At 47.5% G+C, this 17,500-nt stretch overlaps 1 protein-coding gene across 1 annotated transcript in view; it reads right to left on the reverse strand.

Moving 5' to 3' along the window:
- Positions 1–14,789, reverse strand: part of atp1b3a (ATPase Na+/K+ transporting subunit beta 3a) — a 15,846-nt gene extending 1,057 nt beyond the window's left edge. The window contains exons 1-5 of the mRNA XM_061242929.1: positions 14,425–14,789; positions 5,551–5,679; positions 3,396–3,494; positions 1,944–2,131; positions 782–839 (exon numbers count right to left, since the gene is read on the reverse strand). Coding sequence (XP_061098913.1) covers positions 782–839; positions 1,944–2,131; positions 3,396–3,494; positions 5,551–5,679; positions 14,425–14,557 — 607 coding nt within the window. The 5' untranslated portion in view covers positions 14,558–14,789. The remainder of the gene's footprint in view (positions 1–781; positions 840–1,943; positions 2,132–3,395; positions 3,495–5,550; positions 5,680–14,424) is intronic.
- Between the last annotated feature and the right edge of the window lie 2,711 nt (positions 14,790–17,500).

Here is a 17,500-nt window from a genome sequence, read left to right on the forward strand (position 1 = left end):
TCACAGCATGGGGGGGAGGGGGGGAGGGGGGAGGGGGGGGGGGGGGGTTCTAGACCCTGCAGGAAGCCATTCTGCTCTGGAGCTTCAGCTGCTTACCACAGTTACTGTGAGCATGTAGAGAAATCAGACAGAGACAGACAGGTGAACACAAACCTAGGGAACACACACACACACACACACACACACAAACAAAGGGAACACCCACACACACACACACACACACATGCAAGCACAAAAATGCACACATAATGTATACATACACACACACACATGCACATATAAGCAGATACACACACACACACACACACGCACGCATATAAACGCATACATACTGTATATACACACACACACACACACACACATATATAAATACAAACCCTAAATCTGTATTCAAATGTAAACAGCCTACTAAAAAAAAGTCAAGTTGCATCCTTACTATTGGTTAGAGAGCGATGGACAAAAATATATTTGGACTGAATTCTAACATTCTTCCACTGGGAACTTTTAAACAAATTAATGTTTCTATAGGGAATGAATCCAATGCTGCACCATTTAACTATGGGGGGGGCAGGATTAATAGTTGTTTCCAGGGGAAAGCACTGTAAGAACCCCTCTAATCTCTTCTGGGAGAAATGTAGCCCATAGCCAGACCTTACAAGGGCCAGACCATTGTAAATTCCTCCCCTGTAATGCAGCTAAACGTCTGGGGTGGGGGGATCGCGCCCTCACAGGCTTCAAACCGTAGCGTCACACAGGGGATGTGTACAGGTGGCGAAGAGGACCCTCACCTTTGATGTGCAGTTAATAAACGGCTCTCCGGTGGGCATCAGTCCGATGATCTGAGGGGCACACAAAGAGGGATAAGTCAGCAGACGGACTCCACTAGTCCGACAGACCCGGGGGGGCCTGTGGTTGGCCTGGGGGAAGCCTGTGTGTACACAAGTGCGTTTCCAGGCCGGCGTCAAACAAATATTTAATATTTTTGCAATGACTTTTAACCCCTGGTCAAAATCCCAAAACAGCAAGTGCTCAATTTTCAACAAAAACATACTACAGTTCCTACAGTAACCAAAACATTTACTCTGGATATTAATGAAAACCATTTTTTTTTTTTTTTTAAGGCTCCCAGTAATCTGTAGGAATTTTTTTTTGACCAGTCTAAATGTTTTTAAAGTATTTGAGCTTGGATTTGATAATACCAGGGGATATCTGGGAGGAGGGGAGGAGGTGTGTGTGTGTGTGTGTGTGTGTGTTTGCGTGTGGGGGGGGGGGGGGGGGCAACCAAATACTGGAGCACAACTGGGGAGGAGGGGGGATATATATCCTGTATGTCTCATGAAAATATATAAATTTGATGCAATCAGCATATGCACAGCACCAATGCTACCCACAACCCTTAAGATCACAAATGAAATGGCTGGCATTTATACAGCGCCTTTCTCCAAAGCGCTGTACCATTGATGCTCCTCATTCACGCGTCCGTACACACACTGATTAGAGTGTTCTTAACTGTACATTCCAATGCTGATGTAAAAATCACAGCAGGTATTTGAGGATATCCTTATATCTATTACCCTCAGTATTGAGAGAGAGGGGGGGAGAGAGAGAGAGAGAGGGCCAGAGTCAGGGAGGGTAGAGAGAGATATAAAGACAGAGAGAGAGAGAGAGAGGAGGGGGGCAGAGTAAGAAAGAGAGAAAGAAAGAGAGTGGGGCACAGAGAGAGAGAGGAGTGGGGCAGAGAGAGAGAGAGAGAGAGAGAGTGGGGCAGAGAGAGAGAGAGGGGGCAGAGAGAGATAGAGGAGGGGGACAGAGAGAGAGAGAAAGGGGCAGAGAGAGGGAGAGGGGGGGCAGAGAGAGAGGGATAGCGAGGAGGGGAGAGAGAGAGAGAGAGAGAGAGAGGGAGGGAGAAAGGGCCAGGGGAGAAGCAGCACAGACGCACTCACCCTGTTCATCTTCACCAGCACGCAGGGCTTGCCCTCTGCGTAGCCGAAGCTGGGGTCGTCCTGGCCGGAGCACTGGCCCAACAGGCTGCTGTTGAACGGGCAGGCCTTCTTCTCCACACTGCTGTCCTGCTCCGTGTACTGGCCGTGCACACACAGCTCGTTCTGCTCCTGCGCCGTGTCGTTGTAGGCTGCGGGACGGAGGGGGCGACGGCTCAAACACACGCCTGTACACACCCACACACACACACACACGCCTGTACACACCCACACACTCACACACACGCCTGTACACACTCACACACACGCCTGTACACACTCACACACACGCCTGTACACACACACACACATGCCTGTACACACTCACACTCACACACACGCCTGTACACACCCACACACATGCCTGTACACACTCACACACACGCCTGTACACACTCACACACACGCCTGTACACACTCACACACACACACGCCTGTACACACTCACACACACACACACGCCTGTATACACCCACACACACGCCTGTACACACCCACACACACGCCTGTACACACTCACACACACGCCTGTACACACTCACACACTCACACACACGCCTGTACACACTCACACACACACACACACACGCCTGTACACACTCACACACTCACACACACACATATACACACTCACACACTCACACACACACCTGTACACACCCACACACTCACACACACGCCTGTACACACCCACACACTCACACACACGCCTGTACACACCCACACACACGCCTGTACACACTCACACACACACACACACCTGTACACACCCACACACTCACACACACGCCTGTACACACCCACACACTCACACACACGCCTGTACACACCCACACACACGCCTGTACACACTCACACACACACACACGCCTGTACACACACACACTCACACACACGCCTATACACACTCACACACACGCCTGTACACACTCACACACTCACACACACGCCTGTACACACCCACACACTCACACACACGCCTGTACACACCCACACACACACACGCCTGTACACACCCACACACTCACACACACGCCTGTACACACTCACACACACACCTGTACACACCCACACACTCACACACATGCCTGTACACACTTACACACCCACACACACGCCTGTACACACTCACACACACGCCTGTACACACTCACACACACGCCTGTACACACCCACACACTCACACACACGGCTGTACACACTCACACTCACACACACACGCCTGTACACACTCACACACACGCCTGTACACACCCACACACTCACACACACTCATAGACGCACCCGTACACACACCTGTACACACTTACACACGCTCGTACACACCTGTACACACAAGCACTCATACACACACCTGTACACACACCTGTACACACACGCACTCGTACACACACCTGTACACACACACACACTTACGCTTTAAGAAAGACTCCAGGTGTTGAACATACTGCCGATAGTTCAGAGGATCAGAGCGGTTAAACGTGATATCCATGGACTTCGGCCTGATCACCAAACCTGAGACAGAGAGACATCCCACAGTCACCAGCAAACGCAGACATCTCTCACACAGGTCAACTGGAGGCCCATCTTTTTATTTACTTTCACTACAAATTCCAGAGCAGACGGGGAAGAGAGGAACCTCAAATTCAGGGAATGAAGGATCATTTCAAAAACTTGGAGAGAATAATCAGATCATGCCAGCTAAAATCATTCAGGCAACATTAACTGTGGCTTTAAGAATGTGACCCTACTCATTGCACTGCACTGCAATGTTCTGATGAACCAAAAACTGTTCCCTGGGCACAAGCACCTTCCTGGGAATTGTGAATGACCATGCCATTTGGTATTCCATTTGGTGACGCACTCTTTGCCACGCCAGTGGCATTTCCCCTGTTCACAACAACACACAACTACTGGCCAAGAGGCGGGAACGAACAGCAAGACACAAGCCTGCAGTGGAGGCAGTGCCAAGCCAGCAATAACCTGCCATTTCCCACAGCGTGAAAAGGGTTAAATACGCCTGATCACTTGAACATACATTGGTCAGCCTATTGGGGGGGGTCAGTCGGTTACACCGCGACCACTGTGTAGCGAGGACTACCACTCTATCCCAGAAGCCTCGGGACATTCTATACTCAGTCCGGAATGCACAATTCCCCACAACCAATCCCAGAATGCACCAGGGCCCGGAAGGATTATGAGTCGGGGCAAAGAAATGTCTGTGAGCATTCAAGTCGCTGGTTTTCAGTTCTCACCATATTATTTAATGACATCATGGAGAGCTCATGGGGGGGGGGGGGGGGCAGGGATTGAATATGGGTTCAAAGTCACCCGGCGGCCATTTTGTCACTCGGTTATGAAGCACGGTGTTTGTCCTTGGCCGGTCTGCCCCTTCGCATCTGAGCCGACGGCTGTTTACTTCTGTCTGCTTCGCCTCACGGTGTGACCATTAGCATGCAGGTGACACGCCACCAACGCCCTAACCTCCGCATGGTGGTGCTGACCGGCGTGATGCTGCCTGGCGTGTTGCCATGGCAACGGCGTCCCCCCCCCAGCCCCCCCCCATCGCCCCCCATCACCCCCACCCCCGCGAGGGCACGGATGGCTTCTCGCGACTGCAGAATGACGACCTGTTAGCACGACTGTCACCACTGCTCTACTATTATTGTCACACGTGCACGCCGGGAAGAGGGAGCGCAAGGCGCCGCAGAATCCTCCGGTTTCACGCGGACAGGCGAAATAGGGCGAGAGAGAAATGGAGATGGGATGTGAGAAGGAGGGAGAGATGACAAAGGATGGAGGGAGAGGAGAGGAGAGGAAAGGAGAGGAAAGTCATGCGGTGGATGCTGAGCTAATGCTGGGGTGGATGTTGTGGTGATGTTGTGGTGACGTTGAGGTGGATGTGGTGGATGTTGAGCTAACGTTGAGGTGGATGTTGTGGTGATGTTGTGGTGACGTTGAGGTGACGTTGTAGTGATGTTGTGGTGATGTTGAGGTCACGTTGTAGTGACGTGGTGGATGTTGAGCTAATGCTGGGGTGGATGTTGTGGTGACGTTGTGGTGACGTCACGGTGGATGTGGTGGATGTTGTGGTGACGTTGAGGTGAGGTTGTAGTGATGTTGTGGTGATGTTGTGGTGACGTTGAGGTGACGTTGTGGTGGATGTTGTGGTGACGTTGTGGTGAGGTTGTAGTGATGTTGTGGTGATGTTGTGGTGACGTTGAGGTGACGTTGTGGTGGATGTTGTGGTGACGTTGTGGTGACGTTGAGGTGACGTTGTGGTGACGTCACGGTGGATGTGGTGGATGTTGTGGTGACGTTGAGGTGAGGTTGTAGTGATGTTGTGGTGATGTTGTGGTGACGTTGAGGTGATGTTGTGGTGGATGTTGTGGTGACGTTGTGGTGATGTTGAGGTGACATTGTGGTGACGTCACGGTGGATGTGGTGGATGTTGTGGTGACGTTGAGGTGGATGTGGTGGATGTGGTGGATGTTGTGGTGACGTTGAGGTGGATGTGGTGACGTTGTGGTGACGTTGTGGGGACGTTGTGGTGACGTTGTAGTGACGTTACCTGGGCTGGACACTCTGTCGCGGTACTTGGGTGTGTGGTCGTCCAGCGTCTGCAGCATCACCCACATTGTGAGAGTGAACATCCCCGCCAGGAACCCGTAGAACACCACATAGAACAGGAAAATGAGGGCTAGAGAGAGAGAGAGAGAAAGAGAGAGAGAGGGTGAAAGGGAGAGAGAACCAGAAAATATATCAAAAAAGCTGAAAAGGCTGGCAGCCCTCACTAGCAGCCTGCTTTGCAGCATGAAGGCCACACAGAGGGACAGTCTCTGCAGTAACAAAGGAAACAAAAGATATTACATTATTGGCATTTGGTAGACGCTCTTATCCAGAGAGACATACAGTTGATTAGACTAAGCAGGAGGCAATACTCCCCTGGAGCAATGCAGGGTTAAGGGTCTCGCCCAAGGGCCCAACAGCTGTGCAGACCTTATTGTGGCTACACCGGGATTCGAACCACCAACCTTGCGTGTCCCAGTCGTTTACCTTAACCACCACGCTACAGGCTGCCCCTGGACTAACAGCATTGTGGATTTCTGGGTAGGTAGTCTCACACATGACGAAAGGTCCGGATGTCGTGCTCCTAAACAAGGACACGCCAAGAAGCAGCCCACATTCCTCTCTCTCTCTCCCCCTCCCTTCTCTCTCCCACCCCACTCACTCCCTCTCTCTCTCTGTCCTTCCTTCCCTCTCCGTTGATCAGATATAAAATAACTGCCATGGCACAAGATCCTCATCCATCCATCTAACCTGCTTACTAACCTGGAGTAGCAATAGCTATAATCTCTGGGTGTAGAACAGCAGCTACTTGAACCTGGGGTAAACTGGCAGCAATGATGCTATGTCTCTTGGCATTGTCCCTATTCAAATAAACATACAATTTAAAAAAGATTCCTGTCTGGGTGAGCACATCCCAGAATGCACCGGGCGAGAGGCAAAAATACACCCTGGACAGGTTGACAATCAATTTCAGCACCCACACACTATTCACTCACACACTCATACCTATGGGCAATTGAGAGTGCATGTGTTTGGTCTGTGGGAGGAAACCGGAGTACCCGGAGGAAACCCATGTAGACACGATGGAGAACATGCAAACTCCACACAGAGAACCCCCGACTGGAAATCAAAAGCAGGACCTTCTTGCTGTTAGGTGACAGTGCCACCCACAAATTATTCATGTCGTTGTAATGTTTGTATGAACCTGTAGTGTTTATTTAAAGAGCAGTTACTATTGTTATTGTAACGGTTGCAAATGTGGGGCGGCCTGTAGCGTAGTGGTTAAGGTAAATGACGGGGACACACAAGGTTGGTGGTTCTAATCCCAGTGTAGCCACAATAAGATCCGCACAGCCATTGGGTCCTTGAGCAAGGTCCTTAACCCTGCATTGCTCCAGGGGAGGATTGTCTCCTGCTTAGTCTAATCAACTGTACATCGCTCTGGATAAGAGCGTCTGCCAAAATGCCAATAATGTAATATAATATTGTCATCAGCACCTGGTTTTCACAATAAGAATCAGAAACCAGTTCAGATGCGAAAAAACATAATGAGGTGAATGAACTGTAATATAATTAATCATATTAATTATATTACATTTATATATTAATCATAAATTAAGTGCTGAGTAATAATAAAAGCTAGCAGACCCGGCCGCTCTCCAAGACCAGGGTCACAGAGTCTAGCTTGACCCAATAAAGCTGTTGACTGCAGTGGGTCTTTGACAATAAAAGCAGTCCTTATAAAAAGTATTACTCATATGAAATAAGCAACAGACTCAAGTGTACAGTGTTCTTTTTCACAGTGCTTGGCCAATGCTAATCTCTGGGTAAGAACCCTGTGCATTCATGCCAATGGGATTCTTTTGGTGTTGGAAAGAGCTCTGCTAACGTCATTTAGCATCATTAGGTTCCTCCGCCTCCAGTTAATTTTGAGCCTACAAAGAAAACACTGTCTCCTAAGTCCAGTGCTTCTCAAATTGGGTCCAGGTCCCCACTGTGAATTCTGGCTTTCATTCCAACCACAGTTACAACCCCTCAACTGTAACGAGCTGCTAATCCTTTTTAATTAAACACGCTGAGGGAGGAGTTAAGGAGAAGGCCGCATTTTGTCCGGAAACAGCGTCTGCTTGCCACAATGAACGCACGTTGCGTGTTCAGATCCAAGGACTTTCAGTCAGTCAAACAAAGACAAATGTCTTCATTTCCTGCAATGTCCAGCATTGACTGTGGCAGTTAGAACCAATTTTCGACCAACGAGCTTGAATTATTGTACAGCTGTACAATGTTTTGGTACAGAGTGTCGGTCCGTCAACGGTATATTTTGGGACTTAAGGACTATAAACACAGGCAGAGGGTGAGTCAACGTGTCAGTGAGCCTCAGTGATTTACGACGGGCTTTACTGAGGATGAGATACGTCGTAACAACCAGTAAACACAAGAGGGCGTAAGTCAAGACATTCCGCCCGAAGATGACATTTGCAACTGATTCAGGTATTTTAGAAATGTCTACTATTCATCAAACAATCACCGTTTAGGCTGCCATAACTGTCGGGGATGTTTGTTTTACATCAGCTATCCCAGACATCTTGTATTTTCAGCCCTAACGCCAAATGTCTTGACTCTTTCAAAAACAAAGGATTCTATTTTCACCCTTATGTGGCTGATTCATTTGTTTAAAATAGACCCGTCCCCACCTCCCATTATGCCAGCTCTCCACCGTATTACTTTTTTGTTTTGTTGTTTTTTGAATGCATTTATCTTGGTGCTTAAGGCCCCATGGAATTATAATAATTAAATAACAAAACACTTACAAAAAAAAACGAGAAAGCATATTTTCTCAATACATCTGGGGAAAAAAACATAATTCTCAGAAATCTGTCAGCATACAAAATTATTTGTATCAAAATACAAGCAGAAAAAACAATTGGTTGACCAGCTCAGACCAGCTCCATACTCAACACGGTTTGACCAGCTCAAGCTATGTATTAAACAGATGATAGCTGGTTATTTCAAGCTGGTCATAGCTAGATTTTACAAATAAACTCTCACCAATGTGTTTGGCAGAAACAAAACAAGCACAATGGCAAAGCAGTGACTCTTTCTTAAGAGTCATTCAAGTAACCTGGTTGCAACAGTGAATATTTAGTGCATGCCCCACCCACCCCCCCTTTTAAATGCCCCACACCCAGCCCTGCTCCCAGTCCCCTGCCACTCTTGTTTTTTACCCTTTAAGGTGTGAGGTCACAAACATGTGATTGGAATGTTCTTGACTGAACATTCTACTGCCGATGTGACAATCAACTGAGTTCTAGAACACCGACATGGAATTGTGAGAAAAAAACATTCCAAACAAAAGAAAAATCCCTTCTCTGCCCAAAGGGTCAAACCGAACGGCTGAGTACGATTGCGCAGGCAGATATGTATCCGGCACACTGGCTGTAATCAAACACCGCAGAATAAAACGCTTTGGCTGCCTTCTGTCGGGGGTTAAAATTACTCCCGGGGGGGGGGACGAAAGGGGCCCGCCCCATGGCCTTTCCTCAATGGATTACTCAGCCCACGCCCCCTCCTAGCCCACGCCCACGGAATGTGCTCACCTCTGCCGATCCGCCTACGTCTCGCAGAAACTCGGTTTTCTGTGCAACACGGCTTGGAACACGCTACCCGCACACATCTGTGATCCGACCACACGTTGTGTAACGCACAGGTGGCCAAACGTGCAATTAATAGCCAATTTCCTTATCAAGGTACTATCCTATGAATATATGTTACATCAAACTAAAATGAAATAATAATAATGGTGATGATGATGATGATGATGACGGCTTGAATTTATATAGCGCATTTCTCAAATGTGATGCACGGCAGCCATTTTATCCCAGAATGCTCAGTACATATCAGCTGAGGTGGAGAGGGAGAGGGAGAGGATATTTTCTTGATTAACTGTACTACTGTAGTTACTATAACCAGGTTTGCAGGACTAGTGGCAACATCTATGGGAAAAGTAGAGTGAAGACCAATATGAGATCTCTTCTTGGAGCCCAAAATCCCGGGTGGCACCCCTGCTTACACCCCAAATCAAACCCAGCTCACAACCTACAATTTTGGAAGCCCTGCTGCAGCCCTGTTCCATGATACAAACCACATTTTCTGAGCTATATTCATCGACAACCTAACAGGCAGAGGCTGGCTTTGATGCTTCAGCATGTTTTAATTGCGCAAGACTCGTAATGTTCATCTGTCCTTGGAGGTGAAGCTGAATAAATCACTCCCCACTTCCAATCTCAGTCATGCTAATGTACCTTTTGTGGGCACCGTTAAGCCATTTGACTGAGTGGTTCTTTTTAAGCTAATGCAATAAATTATAGTATTATAATTTTAAATTAAATGAACATCGCAGCCCAAAGCTCTCCTTCCTGCAGTTACACACCTCCATTGGCCATTACACACACTCATATCACAAACACACTCTGACCACTGTTATACACTAACCACTGTTCCACACCAACCACTGTTCCACACTAATCACTGTTCCACACCAACCACTGTTCTACAGTAACCACTGTTATACACTAACCACTGCTCCACACCAACCACTGTTCTACACTAACCACTGTTCCACACCAACCACTGTTCTACAGTAACCACTGTGCCACACTAACCACTGTTCCACACCAACCACTGTTCTACACTAACCACTGCTCCACACCAACCACTGTTCTACAGTAACCACTGTTCCACACCAACCACTGTTCCACACTAATCACTGTTCCACACTAATCACTGTTCCACACCAACCACTGTTCCACACCAACCACTGTTCTACACTAACCACTGTTCCACACCAACCACTGTTCCACACCAACCACTGTTCTACACTAACCACTGTTCCACACCAACCACTGTTCCACACCAACCACTGTTCTACAGTAACCACTGTGCCACACTAACCACTGTTCCACACCAACCACTGCTCCACACCAACCACTGTTCTACACTAACCACTGCTCCACACCAACCACTGTTCTACACTAACCACTGTTCCACACTAACCACTGTGCTATGTAAGAACCCCCCAAATACACCAAAAGGCGGAAGTATCTGAGAGGTGAGGAAACGTGTGTAGTCTGGCCAATGCTACTGGAAAAGGGTTAATTTAATTTTGTTCTCGTTTATCTCGACTCCAAAAGATAACTTCAACTGCTGCTCTATTCTCTATAATAGTTCAACAAAAGGAAATGCAAATGTCCACCAATAGTGTGGCTCTATACGATCGCTATCTATCTATGTAGATGTGGACATGCTGGTGGCCTGTATAGCCCACAATGATACACTTATTTATCTTGTGACGGCACTGTGGTTTATTCCTACAAGATCTTTATTCAGCAACCAGTGTACCACACCGCCAATGAAACCAAACTATTTCCCACAATGAGCTATCTAAAGACACTAAACACTGTATGTGGAAAACCCATGATCTATACAGTACTAATTCACCTCAACAGTTCTGGGAGCATTCCACTGAGGTGGCAGAATTGCGCAGAGGCAGCACAATGTTGGGAGCAATAGTCAACATGGTCAACACAGTCTATGTCTGTTGGGGGTCTGCAGAGAGGCAAACTTATGTAAAATGCCCTCCATTAATTTACCACTGTTCCAGACCAACCACTGTTCTACACTAACCGCTGCTCCACACTGTTGATGACCACCTATCCAATGCTGTACATCTGCTAGTTTTAATTTGACACTTGACACTTACAATGTATGGCACTTAGTGGCAAATCAGCAAATTGTGTGTTCAGTACAGGGCACTGTCAGGTTTATCAAACATTACGCCATACCGTTTTAACATAACCAAGAAAGACTAGACTGAGCTGCTAGAAAATACTGGTCTGTATCCCAAACTACAAGCAAGAATGAGGTGCTTGTGACATTCTTACAACTGATCTGTGTGTGTGGGGGGGGGGGGGGGGGGACGGGACAATGTGTGTGAATATATGAGTGTGTGTCTGGATGTGTGTGTGAGTGGGAGAGTGGGAGAATATGGGGAGTACTGAGTCAGTGTGTGTGTGTGTGTGTGTGTGTGGATGTACGTGTGAGTGGGTGACTGCGTGTGTGTCAGAATGGGGGTGTACTGAGTCAGTGTGTGTGTGTGTGTGTGCGTATATATGCAGTAGAGCCTCTGCTTCCTCCACCAGCACACAGCCAGCTGAGCTGAGCAGGAACTGCACCAGAGCCCTGTCCTGCCTGCTGCCGCAGCCAAACGAGTCGCTGTGGCACAGCGAAGCAGGGAACGCCACCATGATGGGTGACATCATCAGTCATGTGACATCACCCTCTCCAACCTTGTTTCTTCAGAATGGACCTCAATAATGGGCCATTTTCTCTTGACCCACAGCAGCTAATAATAATAATAATAATAATAATAATAATAATAATAATAATAATAATTGTTATACTTAATTATTATATTAAGTGCATTTTCTCAGGTGCTTTTCAAATGAGCTGTAGTGTAGTCACTTAGGTCCACTTAGACGTCAATCAAGACAGGACACCACTGAGCTGCACCTGTTCTGGATGCTACACATTCTTTCAGGTAGAAAGGACTGATGTTCATCCTTTGTGACAGGCATGCAGCCAGTGGCTTCATGTGAACTGAATTATTCACACGCAAATAAACAATCGCACATGCACGCACGCATAAACACGCAAAGTACGTGCGCGCGCGCGCGCGCACAAAAGCCAACCGTAATCATCCATTAGGAATACGGGGATTCCCTCAAAAGAAACCGTCTCTTTATCTCTCACACGCTTTTTATCATCAATTTTCGCACAAATCGCAAGAGGAAACGAGTTTGACCTTGACAGAGACGCTACTCTGCAGCCTCGTGAACACCTACGCCCATCCATCAGTGGGCCTCGTTGAGAAGGAACGCACTCGTGCGTGGTACGTGGCCGTATATCACTGTATTTTGAAACGAAGTGTGAACTCGCAAAATGCTGGCACTCCATGTTTGAGACGTCTATGTTAAAAAGAGAGTAAACAGCATCCATCGCATACGGAAAAAATAAAAATTAACTAAGAAAAAAAAACCCGTGTATGAATCAACACAATTACAGCCTACAACAAAATCACCCCGCGGTATTTTTATTTGACGAATATACCATAGAATAAATATGGGCACAGTGGGTATAAAAATTATTGCTTGTCGCCTAGCTTGACAAACGTTGTGCGGAGGAGGGGGGAGTGGAATTTTCCTCTCGCGGCAGTGGTGTACGGCTTCGACGGACTCATTTAAATTTCAAGTGACTGGAGCCGACGTCACGATCGCGCCTAGTGATTGACAGCGAAAAGGGGCGGTTTATCGGATCCAGTGTCTCCCGGTCCCCGCCCCCACCGTAGCCGACTGTTGGAGCGAACGCCAAAAGAATGTCGTTCCTTGCATTTCAAGGGTATATCGAGTCAGGATTTGTATCCGAGAATGAGCAGCCGTCCTTCTCTGGCTCGGGTCCTGCGGTACAGTCCCTCGCATGTGGATTTTCTGTGATCACTGCAAAAACCGATTCCGACAGAGAGCTGTAGACTAGGGTTCTCTGACAGACCACATCCACGCATCTAGGAAATATATATTTTTTTCCAGAGATCCTTAATTTAGTCCACAGTAATATGATATGTAAGTTAGCCATCGTTTAACATTAAACTCGATACGACTTTTGAAGCAATGTGAATATGCAATGCACATAGGTTGGGCTAAATTTAGAACGTTTCGTTGTCTTTCCAGTGTGTAAGAACTCTCAAGACTAAATGTGGGGATGGAACCGTTAGTAGGCATAACAGTGGAAAAAATAAATCCTTTAAAAAAACCAACAGTTACGCAATTTGTCTGATCAACAAACTGTGTAACTCAACACGATGCTGTAGGCTACTAAATACATGAAAAAATAACGCGACATTGTAGCTGCATAAGACCAGACACTGCAGCCTTTTAATCGTTCGTTAATTCAGCTGAACATACATAGACTATTTAAATGCTACCTATAGGCTACAGTATCCATGGCTTGTGTGGCCTGATATTCGTAGTCAAAACATTAATCTGACCAGAAAGCGGCTTAAAACGCTAATACCTCGACTCAGTAGCGCTTATGTTTAATATAACGTAATCTAGCTAATTGTATTGTTGTTGATCTCGCTGTTAAGTGACAACACATTTTAGGCGTGTTTGCGCGGAACTGAATTTGGAAAAATTATAACTGATGCCATTTAAGCCTCGAAAAAGGCAGGGGATGAGAAGCGGTACTTTGACTGAAGCTCTGGTGTTATTGGGCAGGAAAAACTGCAGATGCCCTCAGCGAAGCTCCAAAATTTGCTATGTGAAACGTTTTATGTTCATTTCTAAACGCACAAATGTCACGGTCGGCCATGGAATGAATGGGAAGACACCGTAACTGTATTTCAGAAAGAAAAAAAAAATGCGGATCTGATGTCTTGCTTGTTACCCAAGGAAAACATTGGCCACACGCTAGCATGGTTTCAATGGCACGAACCGGAACCAACTAATAGGTCTATAAAAGACCAAGTGATATAAAGGCTTTAATTTGCCCATGGCTGCAACATACAACCTATCTATAATAAACGAAGGCTACTAAGTCGAAAGGCCTACCAATAATTATCTGAACAGTTTCATTAATGTAACGAATGAATGGGTTGGCTAAAGGTCCATACGTGCGTCGCCATCCATTATCACACGATACCAATTAATACAATTATCATTGTGTGTGTGTATGTGTGTGTGTGTGTGTGTGTGTGCGTGTGTGTGTGTGTGTGTGTGTGTGTGTTCAGCAACCCCATTTGCATCACTCGTTCCCAGCTTCTTACCCCAACTGCTGGCAGTGCGACCAACAAACTCCCCAGTTCTCGGGTTGTAGAGGAAATCTTTCCAGCTGGACTGGTTCTCCTTCTGCTGTTCTTCGGGCTTCTCCTCCTTGTTCGACACGGCTGGGTTCGACATGACTTGGTTCGAGCTTGGCACAGAAAAGGTAGCGATGGCGATGAAATGTACCGGAATAAAGCGTATGTGCGTGTATAATGCGAATTATGGGGGCGTCTGTATAGTGGTGATGTTTTATTGAAGAAAAAAAAAACACCTCTGACGTTATAGAACCGACGCAGTCTTTTTCCCGATTAGCACTCTCCTCTATGGAGCCGGCAGGACTGCAGCGAACCAACTCCGACCGAGATTGCGTTTGAAGAAGGGGGTCTGAAGGAGCATCGGCGCGCAGGCGCAGTGATTTCCGTACGAAATTCCAATTTTGATATCGGGAGTTCATGATTTGATACTTCAATGCAATTCCGGATGGTCGCGCGCTTATTGCGCAGACCGCGGAGGGGAAAAACATTCACACATTTGCTTGGATGGGTGTTCTGAAGTGACCCACTCGAATTTGTGCGCTTGGTTGAAACCTCTCAATCCTCCACAATCACCCAACTGGTAGTGGCATTTTGACCGAATAGATACAGGCCCGTCTAGATAGTCCCGATCGTGGTGGACGTATTAAGGTCACCGATAATCTGCCGATAATTTTGAAGAGGGAACTGTTAATGAATTTATTATTATTATTATTATTATTATTATTATTATTATTATTGTTGTTGTTGTTGTTGTTGTTGTTATTGTTGTTACTATTATTAGTTGGGCTGATAATAATAGAAAAAATATGATTTATCCTTATTACTTCATGATCAGCTGCTCACCCCCTGATACTGGCCAGATATTGATTGAGAAGATTATCGCTAACAAATCCAAAAGATTAATTTGGTTTAGCCCTTTCGGATAAACTCTGACCAAGGTCCACTAACTGAGCCTGAGCCTGTAGAGTCTATTGCAAGACGCGTGCACTTCGCTGTGTTCTGTTTGTATACCTGTGTCATCGAGCCTGAAAGCTTTGAAGCACAATAGTGTCACCCCCCTCCACCAATTACCCCCCCCCCCCCCCCCCCCCCCATCCTCAGGGATTCTGCAGGTCAACCACAGGGATTTCCCCAAGACCCCGTAACCCTGACAACAGTCTCTCTGTTGTAAGCATGCCAGGATGGGTGGGCACAGGGGGTGGCTGGTTGGTGAGTGTCAGGACATAGGAGGGGGGAGGGGGAGGGGGAGGGGGAAAGGGGGGTGCACTGCTGACTAATCTAAAAGGAACCAGGGAGGGGACGTTGGTGGGAGAGGGGGGGGGGGGGATCTTGTGAATTGTGGCCATGGCAACGCCGCTAAGAGGAGTTCTGCTCTCACTGAGACAGGTCTGCGTTACCTCAACCCAAGACGCTATTTCTCTCTCTGTCCCTTTCTCTCTCTCTCTCTCTCTCTTTCCATCTCTCTCTACCCCTCTCTCTTTCCATCTCTCTCTGTCCCGTTCTCTCCCTCTCTCTCTCCCTTTCTCTTTCCATCTCTCTGTCCCTTTCTCTCACTCTCTCCCTCTCTCTTACCATCTCTGTCCCTTTCTCTCACTCTTTCTCTCCCTCTCTTTTTTCATCTCTCTCTCTCTCTCAGCAGTGATCTGTGATGGAAGTCTCTGGGGAAGATCTTCTTGATCTTGACGCCCTCCACACGCGACTGCAGGGCCCTGATGTCGTTGATGACACAACCCAACCGTAACATTTTCAATCCCATAATGCCCTTCTGCGGTCGCAGGAGACAGAGAGTTATCAACCCTTTGGTCATTCCCGTTTTCCTGTTTTCCTGCTCATTTGGAGCTCTCCACCCTCTGCCCTGGGTCCAAATACACCCATACACCTCTGAGACAGCACGAAGACCCCTGTCATCGAGGGCGTTTCCCATAATGCAGCAGGGCAGGCTGAGTCGGGAAAGGGAGCAGCAGCTGACCGTGTGGAGGATGAAGGACAGCTGAATGATGAGGGGGAGGGGCTTGGTGGAGGAGGATTTGATTGGACCAGGGGTTGGCCCATTGAAAGCAAGAATAAAACTCCCACACAAACACAGACGAACACAATGCAAACACGGACACACACACACTTGCACAAACATACACACACACATACATACATACACACACGTACACGCGCACAGACATACACACACAGGCGCACACACATACACACATACACACACAGAAGCGCAAACACATGCACACAGGCACATGCACACACAAGCGCACACACACGTACACGCACACAGACATACACACACAGGTGCACACACGCACACAGACATACACACACAGGTGCAGACACACACAGGCGCACACACACATACTCTCACGCACACACACAGGGTCTTTAGTGGGAGCAGAGGGTAAAGGGCAGTTAATGGTGTTATTTTTCTCTCCTCCGAGAGACATCACTGCCTGCTGTGCTGAAACAGCTGTACGGAGAGACTCAGGAGTGTGTGTGTGTGTGAGTGTGTGTGTGTGTGTGTGTGTCTGTGAGTGTGTGTATGTGTGTGTGTGTGAGAGAGAGAGAGAGCATGTGAGAGTGAGAGAGACATTATAACTAATGTGTTTTCAGAAATGTGGCTCAGAATACACATGGCCACCGCCACACACACACACACACAGAAATAACCCCTCCACAACCCACACACACACACACACACACACACACATTCACTGTCACACACACACACAGAAATAACCCCTCCACAACCCACACACACACACACACATTCACTGTCACACACACACACACAGAAATAACCCCTCCACAACCCACACACACACACACACACAGAAATAACCCCTCCACAACCCACACACACACACACTCACACACACACACTGGCATTCACTGTCACACACACACACACACACACACAGAAATAACCCCTCCACAACCCACACACACACACACACACACACACACATTCACTGTCACACACACACACAGAAATAACCCCTCCACAACCCACACACACACACACACACACACACATTCACTGTCA

This window comes from Conger conger, chromosome 5, assembly GCF_963514075.1.
Source record: "Conger conger chromosome 5, fConCon1.1, whole genome shotgun sequence".
Classification (NCBI taxonomy): Eukaryota; Metazoa; Chordata; class Actinopteri; order Anguilliformes; family Congridae; genus Conger; species Conger conger.